Source organism: Hyperolius riggenbachi, chromosome 1 (assembly GCF_040937935.1).
Source record: "Hyperolius riggenbachi isolate aHypRig1 chromosome 1, aHypRig1.pri, whole genome shotgun sequence".
In the NCBI taxonomy this organism is placed as follows: Eukaryota; Metazoa; Chordata; class Amphibia; order Anura; family Hyperoliidae; genus Hyperolius; species Hyperolius riggenbachi.
This window is the reverse complement of record NC_090646.1, coordinates 487,245,309-487,258,148: the sequence shown is the minus strand read 5'-3', so window position 1 is coordinate 487,258,148 and position 12,840 is coordinate 487,245,309. Positions and strand designations below refer to the sequence as shown.

The following is a 12,840-nucleotide window of genomic DNA, read 5'->3' as shown; positions in this document are numbered from 1 at the left end:
GCGCAGTCTGGGATTCTTATGACTGCTGATAACAGACACTTTTAGAAGTGAGGATGAAACAGAGAGCATGGTAAGTGTTTTCTCTAATGTTCTTACTGATATACATGGTAAAATACACAAGGGTGCTTCGTCTCTGGTTCCCTTTAAGCTGGCCATATACTGTATCCTAAAATGCCCATTAATGGTACAATTCTGCGTCCGATCAATTGTTTCGACTAACGAAATTAACCAATTAGATCCGATCTATGGGATCCATCCAAAAACTGATCAATTCTATAGATCTAATCGAACTGGTTAGTGGGAATTCGGCTGTTAATGAGCACAACCGATCACGTTTTCAATTGATTACCGATAAGAAACGATCGGTCGGCTGTGGGACTGTACTATTAATGGGCACCTATATAGTCTTGATTGTACAATCTTACCACTTTCATGTAAAAAAAAACCTGTTCAAACTATTCTCAATCTGTTGTCCTTTGTACTGAAGGGATGTGGCAAGATTGTACAATCAAGGTTGTATGGTGTATGGCTACCCTTAAGGCTAATTGCACACTTGGTGCGGTGCAATTGTCCTGCAGCAGGGGAGGCCGCCACAAGACAAACGGACCACACTATTTCATCTTTCAATCACCCTGTGGCAGAGTGTGCTGATAGGATGATTTCTGTAGCTCAGCCCACTGCTTAGTGATGTGCTCCCTGCTGGACAGGAAGTATGTTGCTGAATTTTAAACGATCAGCCTTTGACTCCAATGCAGTTGTGTGCAGAGTCTGCACTGCGGAGCCGTCATTTGGAGCACTTCTGTTGCATTGTGTCGCACCACGGGTATTGTGGCCAGCCTAATAGAGACTAATGGCTACTGCGATGTGGGAGCAGCGGGGGAAATCAGCGTGACATGACACACCGGGATAGCGTGAAACGGGCCTAATGTAAAATAAAAGTAGCTGATCCAACTAACCTGGGACTTCTTCCAGCCACCTGTAGTCGTCCTGGTCCCTCGCCATTGTACAGCTCTGTTCTCTTCAGCCACAGTGCCCCTCCGAAAGCTGGCCAACTGGGCCAGTCACATGCTTCTCCCAGGAGCCTCGTATGTAGCTTTCAGAAGGGCACGGCTGCAGCATGAACTAGAAAGAAGGCAAGGGGCCTAGAGGACTGCAGGGGGCTGGAAGTGTAAATGGCCATCTTTAGGTCTGGTTCACATGGATGGCAGGTGGATTCCGGCGGTCGGAAGCCACCTCGTCCTGTGATGTCTCGTTCGGGGGGGGGGGGGGGGGGGATGGCGCTGCTGTGATCGTTGGCGTCCCGTCGCAATCAGCGTTTCTTGTCCCTGCAAGGGGACATGAAGATGCGGTGGCTAGGAGACCCTAGAAGCCGCATGTGACTTCTAGGGCCGGCTGAAACGATGGGGTAAATCAGGATCGGAACGCCGCGTTTGCGCAATCAACAGTAATCGATGGTAACCGCGCAATGTTACACGTTCCCATTCACTTGAATGGGAACCTTTAGCCGACGAGTCCCGGAAGCTTAGCGGTAAACGTCAAGCGTCCATGTGAATCGGCCCTTATTTCACTTTAAGTTTCCTTTAAGGTGGTCGTTAACGTTACAATATTTTCCTCATAAGCTATCATTCGATCAAATTTTTATGATCGAATTGTACAGAAAACTACACAGTATGTGAAGAAAATCTACATGAAATGATTCTCTGGTCCAATGGAACACAGAATTTTGTTGATCCGAATGTTGGAAATTCACGATAATAGCTGCCCTAGAAAGTGCCCTAATCAACCTGTTTATGGAATAATTGATAATTACCTTCCAATTACTTATGATCCTGCCCGAATGATCGCACCAGAGGAAAATATTGTTCCGTTAATGGGCACCTTTAAAGTAGAATTAAAAAAAAGTAAATGCATACATTTAAACTTAGAAAATAGAAATTTTCATATTACTTTTAAAAATAAAAATTGTACAGAAATGTCCTCCACTCCCAATCTAATTATACATACATTTGACTAGATTTAGATTTTTCTGTTCATCCAGATGTTTTTACTGAATTAACATAAAATGTGATATTTTTATTGCATTGTGTGTGTCCAGCTTTAGACATCATATAAGCCAGTTATAAGGGACTGATGATGGCAGCCTCCATACTACAAAGATTTTGTAATGGAAAGACATGTATACGTTATAAGTGTCTGAAAGCTTACACTTTTCCATATTTCCATCGCTTCTAACATGTTGTATTATCTGTTGTGTTGTAGGAGATGTGTAACCATTCTACAGAAGCGCCCTCAGACTCTGGGACATAACCTGGGCATTTCACTATTCGTGGTTCATTGTCCAGCCACGATGAATTCTGCCTTCACAATACTTTCAGCTGGTTCTGAATTTTAAGTCCATAATTATCATATCTTACCTGTCATGAGCCAAATCAAATAGGGGCCAAGTTGTACACAGGCAGTTTGAAATATTTAAAAGATACCTGTAACCACCCCCCAGAAAAATTAAGATACCTAAGAGAAAGGAAAGCTCTGGATCCCTTTGATCCGTCCCAATCCTCTCTGCCTCCCCTCCTTCCACCGCTGGGCCCCAGTTGTAGTGTTTGACTTTATTGTTGAAGAAGCCTTCTTGTCTCCTCGGAAGGCTACGGAAGTACTTGGGTCTCTGAGTACTTCTGAAGACGAGTGGCTCCGTATTGCGTGTGCACGAGTGTGGGCTTGCCTTCTGAAAGACTCAGAGACCCATGTGCTTTCAAGGAGACCCGAAGACACCACTGGTGGGAAATTTAAACAGTGACCCAGCAGTGGACAGTGGAACAAGGGGACAGGGAGGGTGGCTTTACCGTTATCCTTTAACATTCGCTACTAAATATTGGACTATAGCAGTCACTAGTGAGTTATGAAGCTGCGGTACGATGTACTAAATATTGATGTCAGTTTTACCCATGTCTCAGCTTTACTTCAACATTGTGCACTGATGTGATATTAGTAGAGCTATATGAATATCACGTACTTAGTGGATGTGGATAGTGGATGTTTACATTGCTGCCTTGATAACTACAATGCACATTCATTTCAGTGGGGAGAAATTATTCACTTCTGTGAGAGGAAACTTAAAAAAAATGTATATTGCATTAAAATATGACTGTTCTGTACCTCTTATGGTTATCACTATGGTACTGGTTTACCCCACATGGTATCCAGCAGCTCAGAAATCACCATGAATTCTATATAAATTGCAAGCTATTTGAGATTTCTTGTGCCATAACAAAAAGTGATATGCTATGTACTGAAAAATTAACCTTTATAACTTGGCTCCTAAATTATGTTGTAAACACATAAACAATGTGAAGAGTGTGTGCTTCCTACAGTGTGCGCTATATTAAAACTCAGGTTTCCTTTAAACCATGTTTCAGGGAAAAAAGTCATCCTTGATTCCTCGCAAAGGCGATCAGTAGAAATTTCAAAGTTTAAATGTATGCATTTACTTTTTTTCATGGACAGAAATGTGACATCCCTGCATTGGGTGATTTGTTAAAGTAACACTGAGGCACACATTGAGTCCCCCCAAAAAACCTAAAGCGAAGGAAGCCTCTGGATTTGGCAAAAGCTTCCTGTGTCTCTCCAGGACACTCTGGAAGTTCCAAGCTATGCTCTTCTTCATACTGGGGTCCACAAGCAGTGATGGGGGTCCAGAGCACAGTGTGGGAAGCCTCTACAGGATTCAGAGGCTTTCCTCTTCTTAGGTAAGTATCTGCTTTTGACCCAAGGTTTGCCTTAGGTACACTTTCAGCTTCATACACACGCCATTAGGACATTGGATCGGGACCATCTGAGCTGAGAATTTAACATGTGTGCAGTACATGTGTCTCTTACAGTCGCTTATAGATCTTTGAGCAACAAGAAGCAACAAGTGCATTGCTCCACTCCTTACTCTACCTCCCGGAAGCCACTGCATCATGCGCTACATTGTCATCCATCATCCCCATAGCAACTGTACAGGTAAATTACCCTGCAGGTGACAGTTATTGCTTGTGTGTACGTAACTTTAGGCTTCTTCCTGCACTCGCTAGGAGCCTGGCTGCTTAGATACAGATTCTCCTAGGGCCAAACTCTTTTCTATAAGCTTACAGACCAACCACATTCTTTCCCATAATGCACTGAAGGAGGATCCATGAATTACAGCTTGTGCCCCTCTCATGAAGAACAGGGGAAGGAAGGATGAGGGGCAGCATAGGCCATGCCCCATCCCATAGGTCATGCAATGCTGGGATGATGCAGCAACCTGATTCCTAAAGCTAAGGGGAAAATTATCACTTCAGGTTGAAGGTCACATAATGAAAGCTTTCTCTTCAAGAAAAAAAGTATGTGCTAGAACATTCTGCCTATTACTGATCTTTGTGGGGAAGTGGAGCACAAGGGAAGAACTTGTTCCTTCCTACAATGTAGCTTAAAGCAGACACAGGGCTTGATTCACTAAACCGTGATAACTCAAATATCACACCTTATCAAAGATATCACACGGTTTTAAAGTTATCACACGTTATCAAAGTTAACACGCCTTGGGCTTGATTCAGTAAACCGTAATAACTGATATCACGGCCGCACTTGCGTATAACGCGCGTAACGTGTTTTGCGCAAATGCACATTTTTGCACAAAAATGTGCGTTTGCGCGGGAAAATTTGCGATTGCGCGCAAAAACGCTAGTGCGGCCGTGATATCAGTTATCACGGTTTAGTGAATCAAGCTCCTTATCAGAGTAACATAGCGAGCGGTACGAACCCACAGGGGCTCAGGGCAGGACGAGTGCCATTGCCAATTAGCAGGCATAAGTTCTTAGCGCTCGCTATGCTACTCTGATAAAGCGTGTTAACTTTGATAACGTGTGATATCTTTGATAAGTTGTGATATTTGAGTTATCATGGTTTAGTGAATCAATCCCATAATCTATATATTTTTTTCAAGTCAGTTTTAAAAAGGAACTCCAGTGAAAATAATGTAATAAAAAAGTGCTTAATTTTTACAATAATTATGTATAAATGATTTACTCAGTGTTTGCCCACTGTAAAATCTTTCTTCTCCCTGATTTACATTCTGACATTTATCACATGGTGAAATTTTTACTGCTGGCAGGTGATGTCAGTGGAGGGAGATACTTCTTGCTTTTTTGGCAGTTGAAAACAGCTGTAAACAGTAAAACAGCTTTTATTTCCCACAATGCAATGAGGTTCACAGACAGGAAACTGTCAGGACCATGGTCCTGACATCACATTGTGGGAGAGGTTTCACCACAATATCAGCCATACAGACTCCCCTGATGATCTGTTTGAGAAAAGGAAAAGTTTTCTCATGGGAACGGGGTATCGGCTACTGATTGGGATGAAGTTCAATTCTTAGTCACGGTTTCTCTTTAAGGCCTTCACATGCTGTAAAGGGGATCTCTTGTGAAGCAATGCATCTGAATTGGAGTACTTTTACAGCAAAAATCTAGGAAAGGGTGGTATAGTGACATTATCACACCCTGCTCAGCTCCAATAACATATACAGAGTGGGTTCACTGGCAGATATACTAAGAACGATCAATAGAAAACTGAATTAAAAGTGTAACAGTTGCCCCACAAAAGCCAGTCAGAATCCTTGCATTATTTATCAGGTTATTCATCAGGACTCTGATGAAGTGAACTGTTGAGCCTTGAAACGCTAGACAGGCAGCGTTCATACTGTTTCCTACCATTTCATATAAAGCTTTTTAAAAAAAAATGTTAGGTGAATTCACAGATTACTGATATGTGGTGGCGTGATTGAACTAAACAAACATAAAACATTATAAATGTGACAGGCACTCTTTTCTTCTGTATGAGTATTTTCACCTTTTTTTTTTAATAAGTCATAATAAAATGTACTGATTTTAACAAGTTATTGTCTATTTTATGACTATTTTCCTAAAATCACTGTGACAGTAATGCTGCATGAATGAGGAGATCACAGTTACCCCACATGGTTATAGTATATTTTTTTTGTATCCTAGTTTCAAAATGAATTTTGTCACTATATACAGCATAGCTCCCAACTGTCCCTCTTTTGGAGGGACAGTCCCTCTTTGGGAGCCCTGTCCCTCTTTCCTCCTCATTTGTCCCTTTTTTAGGACTTTGTCCCTCTTTCTATGTAAATATATGTACAGTGGTATGAAAAACTATTTGCCCCCTTCCTTATTTCTTATTCTTTTGCATGTTTGTCACACTTAAATGTTTCTGCTCATCAAAAAACGTTAACTATTAGTCAAAGATAACATAATTGAACACAAAATGCAGTTTTAAATGATGTTTTTTATTATTTAGTGAGAAAAAAACTCCAAATCTACATGGCCCTGTGTGAAAAAGTGATTGCCCCCCTTGTTAAAAAATAACTTAACTGTGGTTTATCACACCTGAGTTCAATTTCTGTAGTCACCCCCAGGCCTGATTACTGCCACACCTGTTTCAATCAAGAAATCACTTAAATAGGAGCTGACAAACAGAAGTAGACCAAAAGCACCTCAAAAGCTAGACATCATTCCAAGATCCAAAGAAATTCAGGAACAAATGAGAACAAAAGTACTGTAATTGAGATCTATCAGTCTGGTAAAGGTTATAAAGCCATTTCTAAAGCTTTGGGACTCCAGCGAAACACAGTGAGAGCCATTATCCACAAATGGCAAAAACATGGAACAGTGAGGAACCTTCCCAGGAGTGGCCGGCCGACCAAAATTACCCAAGAGCGCAGAGAAAACTCATCAGAGAGGCCACAAAAGACCCCAGGACAACATCTAAAGAACTACAGGCCTCACTTGCCTCAATTAAGGTCATTGTTCACGACTCCACCATAAGAAAGAGACTGGGCAAAAACGGCATGCATGGCAGATATCCAAGGCGCAAACCACTTTTAAGCAAAAAGAACATTAAAGCCCGTCTCAATTTTGCTAAAAAAAAAAACATCTAAATGATTGCCAAGATATTTGGGAAAGTACCTTGTGGACCGACGAGACAAAAGTTGAACTTTTTGGAAGGTGCGTGTCCCATTACATCTGGCGTAGAAGTACCGTATTTTTCGGACTATAAGACGCTCTGGACTATAAGACGCACCTAAGTTTAGAGGACAAAATCCAGGAAAAAAAAATATACTAAACCTGGTGCATCTATAGTGCAGGGGTGTCTTGTAGAACTTTTTCCCCCAAGCTGTCCCTGTCTAAGCTTCCATTCCCAGCTACACTATCCCCTGCTGCCCCCACCAGCCAGACTAAGTACACTACACTAACCCCTGATGCCCCATGAGTAACATTGCGCTATACTACATAACACTTATCCCTGATGACCCCACCAGTTACTACACTACTCTAACCTACTCCTGTTGCCCCACCAGTATCCTTGCACTACACTACATTACACTAGTCCTTGAAGTCACCAGCAGTTACTACACTACACTACACCACCCCTGCTGCCTTACTAGTAACACTACACTTCACTACGTCAAACTACCCCTGCCTCCCCCACCAGCTACACTAACTAAACATAACAGCTGCAAAGTGGATTATCTCACCTATCCAGGTGTCCATCCAGGCACTCTCTGTCCTTTTCAAGCAGCACAATCCAGGCATCTCAGCATACCAGGAGGCTTCCGAACTCCCTGTGCTGGTGGTGGTTGGAGCAGAAGATCAGTGATCCACCTGGCTGCAGAGGCTGTCATTAATGTCCCCATGCTGGCAGCGGTGAGGCAGAAGAGCGGCGATCCACGTGGCTGGATTAAGGATTGAGTCAACCGCTGTCATTAGTGTCCCCATGCTGGCGGTGGTGAGGCAGCAGAGCGGCGATCTGCGTGGCTGCAGTCACTGTCAGTGTCCCCATGCTGGTGGCAGTGAGGCAGCAGTGCGGCGATCCGCATGGCTGCAGCCGCTGTCAATAGTCTCCCCATGCTGGCAGTGGTGAGGCAGAAGAAGAGCGACGATCCACGTGGCTGCAGCGGCTGTAATGAGTACCGATGCCTTTGTACTTCCTTGTTTACCGGCGCCCCCTCATGACGTGTGACGCACATGGTCATGAGGGGGCGCCGGTAAACCAGGAAGTACAAAGACATCGGTACTCATTACAGCCGCTGCAGCCACGTGGATCGTCGCTCTTCTTCTGCCTCACCACTGCCAGCATGGGGAGACTATTGACAGCGGCTGCAGCCACGCGGGTCGCCACTCTGCTGCCTCACCACCACCGCCAGCATGGGGACACTGACAGCGGCTGCAGCCACGCGGATCGCCGCTCTTCTGCCTCACCACCGCCAGCATGGGGACACTGACAGTGGCTGCAGCCACGCGGATCGCCGCTCTTCTGCCTCACCACCGCCAGCATGGGGACACTAATGGCAGCGGCTGCAGCCACGGGGATCACGGATCTTCTGCTCCAACCGCCGCCAACACAAGGAGTTCCGAGCCGCCATGCTGAGATGCCTGGATCGTCCTGCCATGGAGTGGCCTGCTCTAAGGAGCCCCATGGAGCACGCTGATAGGTAATACCTTCAGCTGTGCTTTCTGCATCTGGCGTTAGGGGACACATTTGGACTATAAGACGCAGGGACTTTTTCTCCCCAATTTTGGGGGAGAAAAAGTGCGTCTTATAGTCCGAAAAATACGGTAACACAGCATTTCAGCAAAAGAACATCATACCAACAGTAAAATTTGGTGGTGGTAGTGTGATGGTCTGGGGTTGTTTTGCTGCTTCAGGACCTGGAAAGCTTGCTGTGATAGATGGAACCATGAATTCTACTGTCTACCAAAAAATCCTGAAGGAGAATGTCCGGCCATCTGTTTGTCAACTCAATCTGAAGCGATCTTGGGTGCTGCAGCAGGACAATGACCCAAAACACACCAGCAAATCCACCTCTGAATGGCTGAAGAAACACAAAATGAAGACTTTGCAGTGGCCTAGTCAAAGTCCTGACCTGAATCCTATTGGGCTATTGTTGTGGCATGACCTTAAAAAGGCGGTTCATGCTAGAAAACCCTCAAATAAAGCTGAATTGCAACAATTCTGCAAAGATGAGTGGGCCAAAATTCCTCCAGAACGCTGTAAAAGACTCGTTGCAAGTTATCGCAAAAGCTTGATTGCAGTTATTGCTGCTAAGGGTGGCCCAACCAGTTATTAGGTTCAGGGGGCAATTTCTTTTTCACACAGGGCCATGTAGGTTTTGAGTTTTTTTTTCTCACTACATAATAAAAACCATAATTTAAAACTGCATTTTGTGTTCAATTATGGTATCTTTGACTAATAGTTAACGGTTTTTGATGAGCAGAAACATTTAAATGTGACAAACATGCAAAAGAATAAGAAATCAGGAAGGGGGCAAATAGTTTTTCACACCACTGTATTTCTCTACTAAAAAATGTGTTTGATTGACTCTAAACTTTATTCCCATCCTTTAAATTGATATATTACGAATTTTAAAATGTTAATATGAAGGTAATAAACCAGGATAGAAAGAACCAGTGTGGTTTGAATTATAAAACAACATATTTTTCTTATGAAATCTTTATGGTGTGCGTGACTAGGGGTGTGGTGGGGTGTGACAGGGGAATGGCTTAAGTGTCCCTCTTTTTCATCTCAAAAAGTTGAAAGGTATGTATACAGTAATGTGACCAGAAGGCAATTTATGCTTGTTGACTTAGAATATAGACAATGTATTTGCTTTAATGTAAACTAAACTTGTGCTCAGCTATAGAAAGTGTTGCTAAGACTGTGCTCCAGGCAGCTTGACCACCCCATCACCGCTGCAGGATTACCAGAGCAGCCATCTAATGAGCTCCTGTGTGTGCCCCAAGTTTGCCCCAAGTCTGATGAAGGTCCAACTTGAACATAACTGTACATCTGCCCCCACCTCTCACATTGGAGACTTGGGTTTTACAGTTGCATTGGAGCAGGAGGCTTATATAATACGTAGCTAGGGAGGCTATGGGGAATAGTAGGTAGAAGATAGTACATTTCTGCAGATGCAATTTTCTGGCAATATAGGCTGTTCATTTTTGTTTTCTTACTGAACCATTGCCATTGCCATCTACTTTGTAAAACCTATACATGTAAAACATGTACCAAACAAAATGCACGTTTCCAAAACCTATGTCTACACTATGTAGCATGTAAGCAGGGCCGGCGCTACCATAGAGGCAAAGGGGGCAATTGCCCCAGAGCCCCAGAGCTTGTAGGGGCCCCCAGTGGCTACAAGAGGAAAATTATTTCAAAAGGACCTTATAGTTTTTGAGAAAATCGATTTTAAAATGTCAAAGGAAAAAAAATACACATTAAAAAACCAGCCGACTTTAACGGTTAATAGCATATCCACCTTAAATGTTAGAAATTTGCAGGATATGTTAAAAAGACACTGAAGCGAGTAAAAAACTCGCTTCTTCTCTTATATTCAGCAGGGGCATGTGTGCCCCTGCTAAACCGCCGCTATCCCGCCACACAACGGGGGTCCCTTACCCCCCAATTCCCCCCCTGCAAAATCTACGACCAACTTGGTCGTAGATTTTTCTGCTCCTAGAGGCAGGGCTAACGGCTGCAGCCCTGCTTTACAGCGCGTCTATCAGCGGCGCATCGCCACCTCTCTCAGTGAAGGAAGACTGAGAGGGGCGGGGGAGAGGCGGAGATACGCGCTGACAGACGCGTGTGAGGCAGGGCTGCAGTGGTTAGCCCTGCCTCAATGCGGAAGAGATCCCTGGGACTCCACGAGGGGATTTAGGGGGTAAGGGACCCCCGTTGAGCGGCGCGATAGCGGCGGTTAAGCAGGGGCACACATGCCCCTGCTGAATATACGAGAAGAAGCGAGTTTTATTAAGGATATTATTGGGAATAAGAGGAAAAAACAATTTTTCAAAAAGAATTTATAGTTTTTGAGAAAATCGATTTTAAAGTTTTGAAGGAAAAAAGTATACTTTTAAATGCGGTAAATGTCACTTTTAGTACATGTATCAAAAGAGAGCAATACATTTCCTGATGGGGTTTCCAGGGGGTCCATACGCAGCCGCAGCGCTTTGGTCAGGGATCGCTATACAGTCGCAATATGGCTGCATGAAGATCCCTGGCATTTTTTCCTATTTTCACAATTTTTTTTTTATGTTTAGAGTGTGGGATTTTTTTTTTTTTTAATTATGTGGTGTCCCCCCTCCTGAAACTTTTTAACCCCTTGCCCCCCCCCCCCCATGCAGGCTGGGGTAGCCAGAATGTGGAGCTCCGACCGATTCGGGCTTCACACCCTGATTATCCCAGCAGCAAAAAAGTTCCCCTAATGCCAATTTTTGTATCGGGGTATCTGTTGGAGGGCCCCCCAGGTTTATTTTGCCCTGGGGCCCCATTGTTGCTTAAACCGGCCCTGCATGTACGTTTTCTAATCTGCCTGATCATGTAATCTTACATTGAAAGTGATGGTCATCTCTCTGTAATTAGAAAGGACACGGTGTCTATTTTATCTGTAAAGCTACGTTTATAGTGGGCTTTGCATTCTCTGTAATGCTGGGAATACACGGTTCATTGAGGTGATTAGATGGTTCGATAGATCATTTCCGACATGTTCGATCTCCCTTTCGATCCTCAATTTCTGATAGTAGTGAATGGAAAAAGATAAGAAAAACGAGCGGGAGATAAGAGAATTGACTGCAGAATCGAGCGGCAAAAACGATTGAGAGGAGAATCGCCCGCCAGAAACGAACCGTGTATTCCCAGCATAACAGCAGGAACAGAAAGTCGTGCCACACATTATCTTTGCATTGCGTTGCATACAGTGAAGCATACAGCCAATGAATGTCACTGTTGATGCAAGTTTTGAAGTAACGCAGCGCATGCGTTGGGATGCCACACGCCGTTACATGGCATTGTACCCGTATATTGCATAGGTGGTGCATTGCAGTACGGCAAGCCATGTTATAATGTGGCTATTACACCGCACCGCAACACACCACTGTGAACACAGCCTTTTTTCATTATTGGAAAGAGTTTCAATTACCTGCACTTCATTTTTCCAGTAATGTCATTTTGCTGTTTCACAGCTCATCCTACACTGCCTCTGCCTTTGTAGTCTCTAACTAGCTATGTGTCTTGTGAATCTTTGCTTTACTTGTGCTGTCAGTGGAGGGCAGAGACAGATAGGTCAGATCAGCTCGCTGCCCTACTTTCTGCTTTCCCCATCACTGAAATTGCATTTCTTTGTTGCGCTTATCTGCCCTGCTCAGTAGACTCTCATTTAGCTTATTACCGAACTCAGAAATCAATGGATGTTTGTCATTTTAATGCATTGGTGTATTTTGCTCAGATCGTGAACCTACTTCATCTTGTGCATGTGAAATAAGTAATGTCATTGTTTTTAATTGCCAGTAGTGGATAACAGCGCACTGAAGTGGTGGTAACATCGGAGCCTTTTGCTGAGGTCAGTAGACTTGCTCTGACATGCATAATAGTTTCAAGTAAGTCCCTCCAAAAGAAAAAAAGCCTCAGGATAAATGCTGTATTTATACATTAGGCTTGTTAGGGAATGGTCTGGCTACTGTGGTGGCTGGATTGTGTGTACTGGTTAAGGGCACTGCATTTGACATAGGAGACCAGAGTTCGAACCCTGACTAGGGTCAGTACCCATTCAGTATGAAGTCCTTGGGCAAGACTTCCTAACACTGCAGGGTGGCCCCTTCAGTGTTCCCTTAGTGGCTGCAGCTCTTGAGTGCTTTGTGTCCAACAGGAGAAAAGCGCTATACTAATGTTAGGATTAATATTACTATATTGGATCTCATCAATGCAGTATAGCGCAGGAAGTCCTACTGATCAGCATAGGTACAA

General features: G+C 43.8%; 1 protein-coding gene across 1 annotated transcript in view; it reads left to right on the top strand.

Annotated features, from left to right (window-relative positions):
• Positions 1 to 5,913, top strand: part of CMTM5 (CKLF like MARVEL transmembrane domain containing 5) — a 43,807-nt gene extending 37,894 nt beyond the window's left edge. The window contains exon 5 of the mRNA XM_068242307.1: positions 2,260 to 5,913. Coding sequence (XP_068098408.1) covers positions 2,260 to 2,270 — 11 coding nt within the window. The 3' untranslated portion in view covers positions 2,271 to 5,913. The remainder of the gene's footprint in view (positions 1 to 2,259) is intronic.
• Positions 5,914 to 12,840: the final 6,927 nt, after the last annotated feature.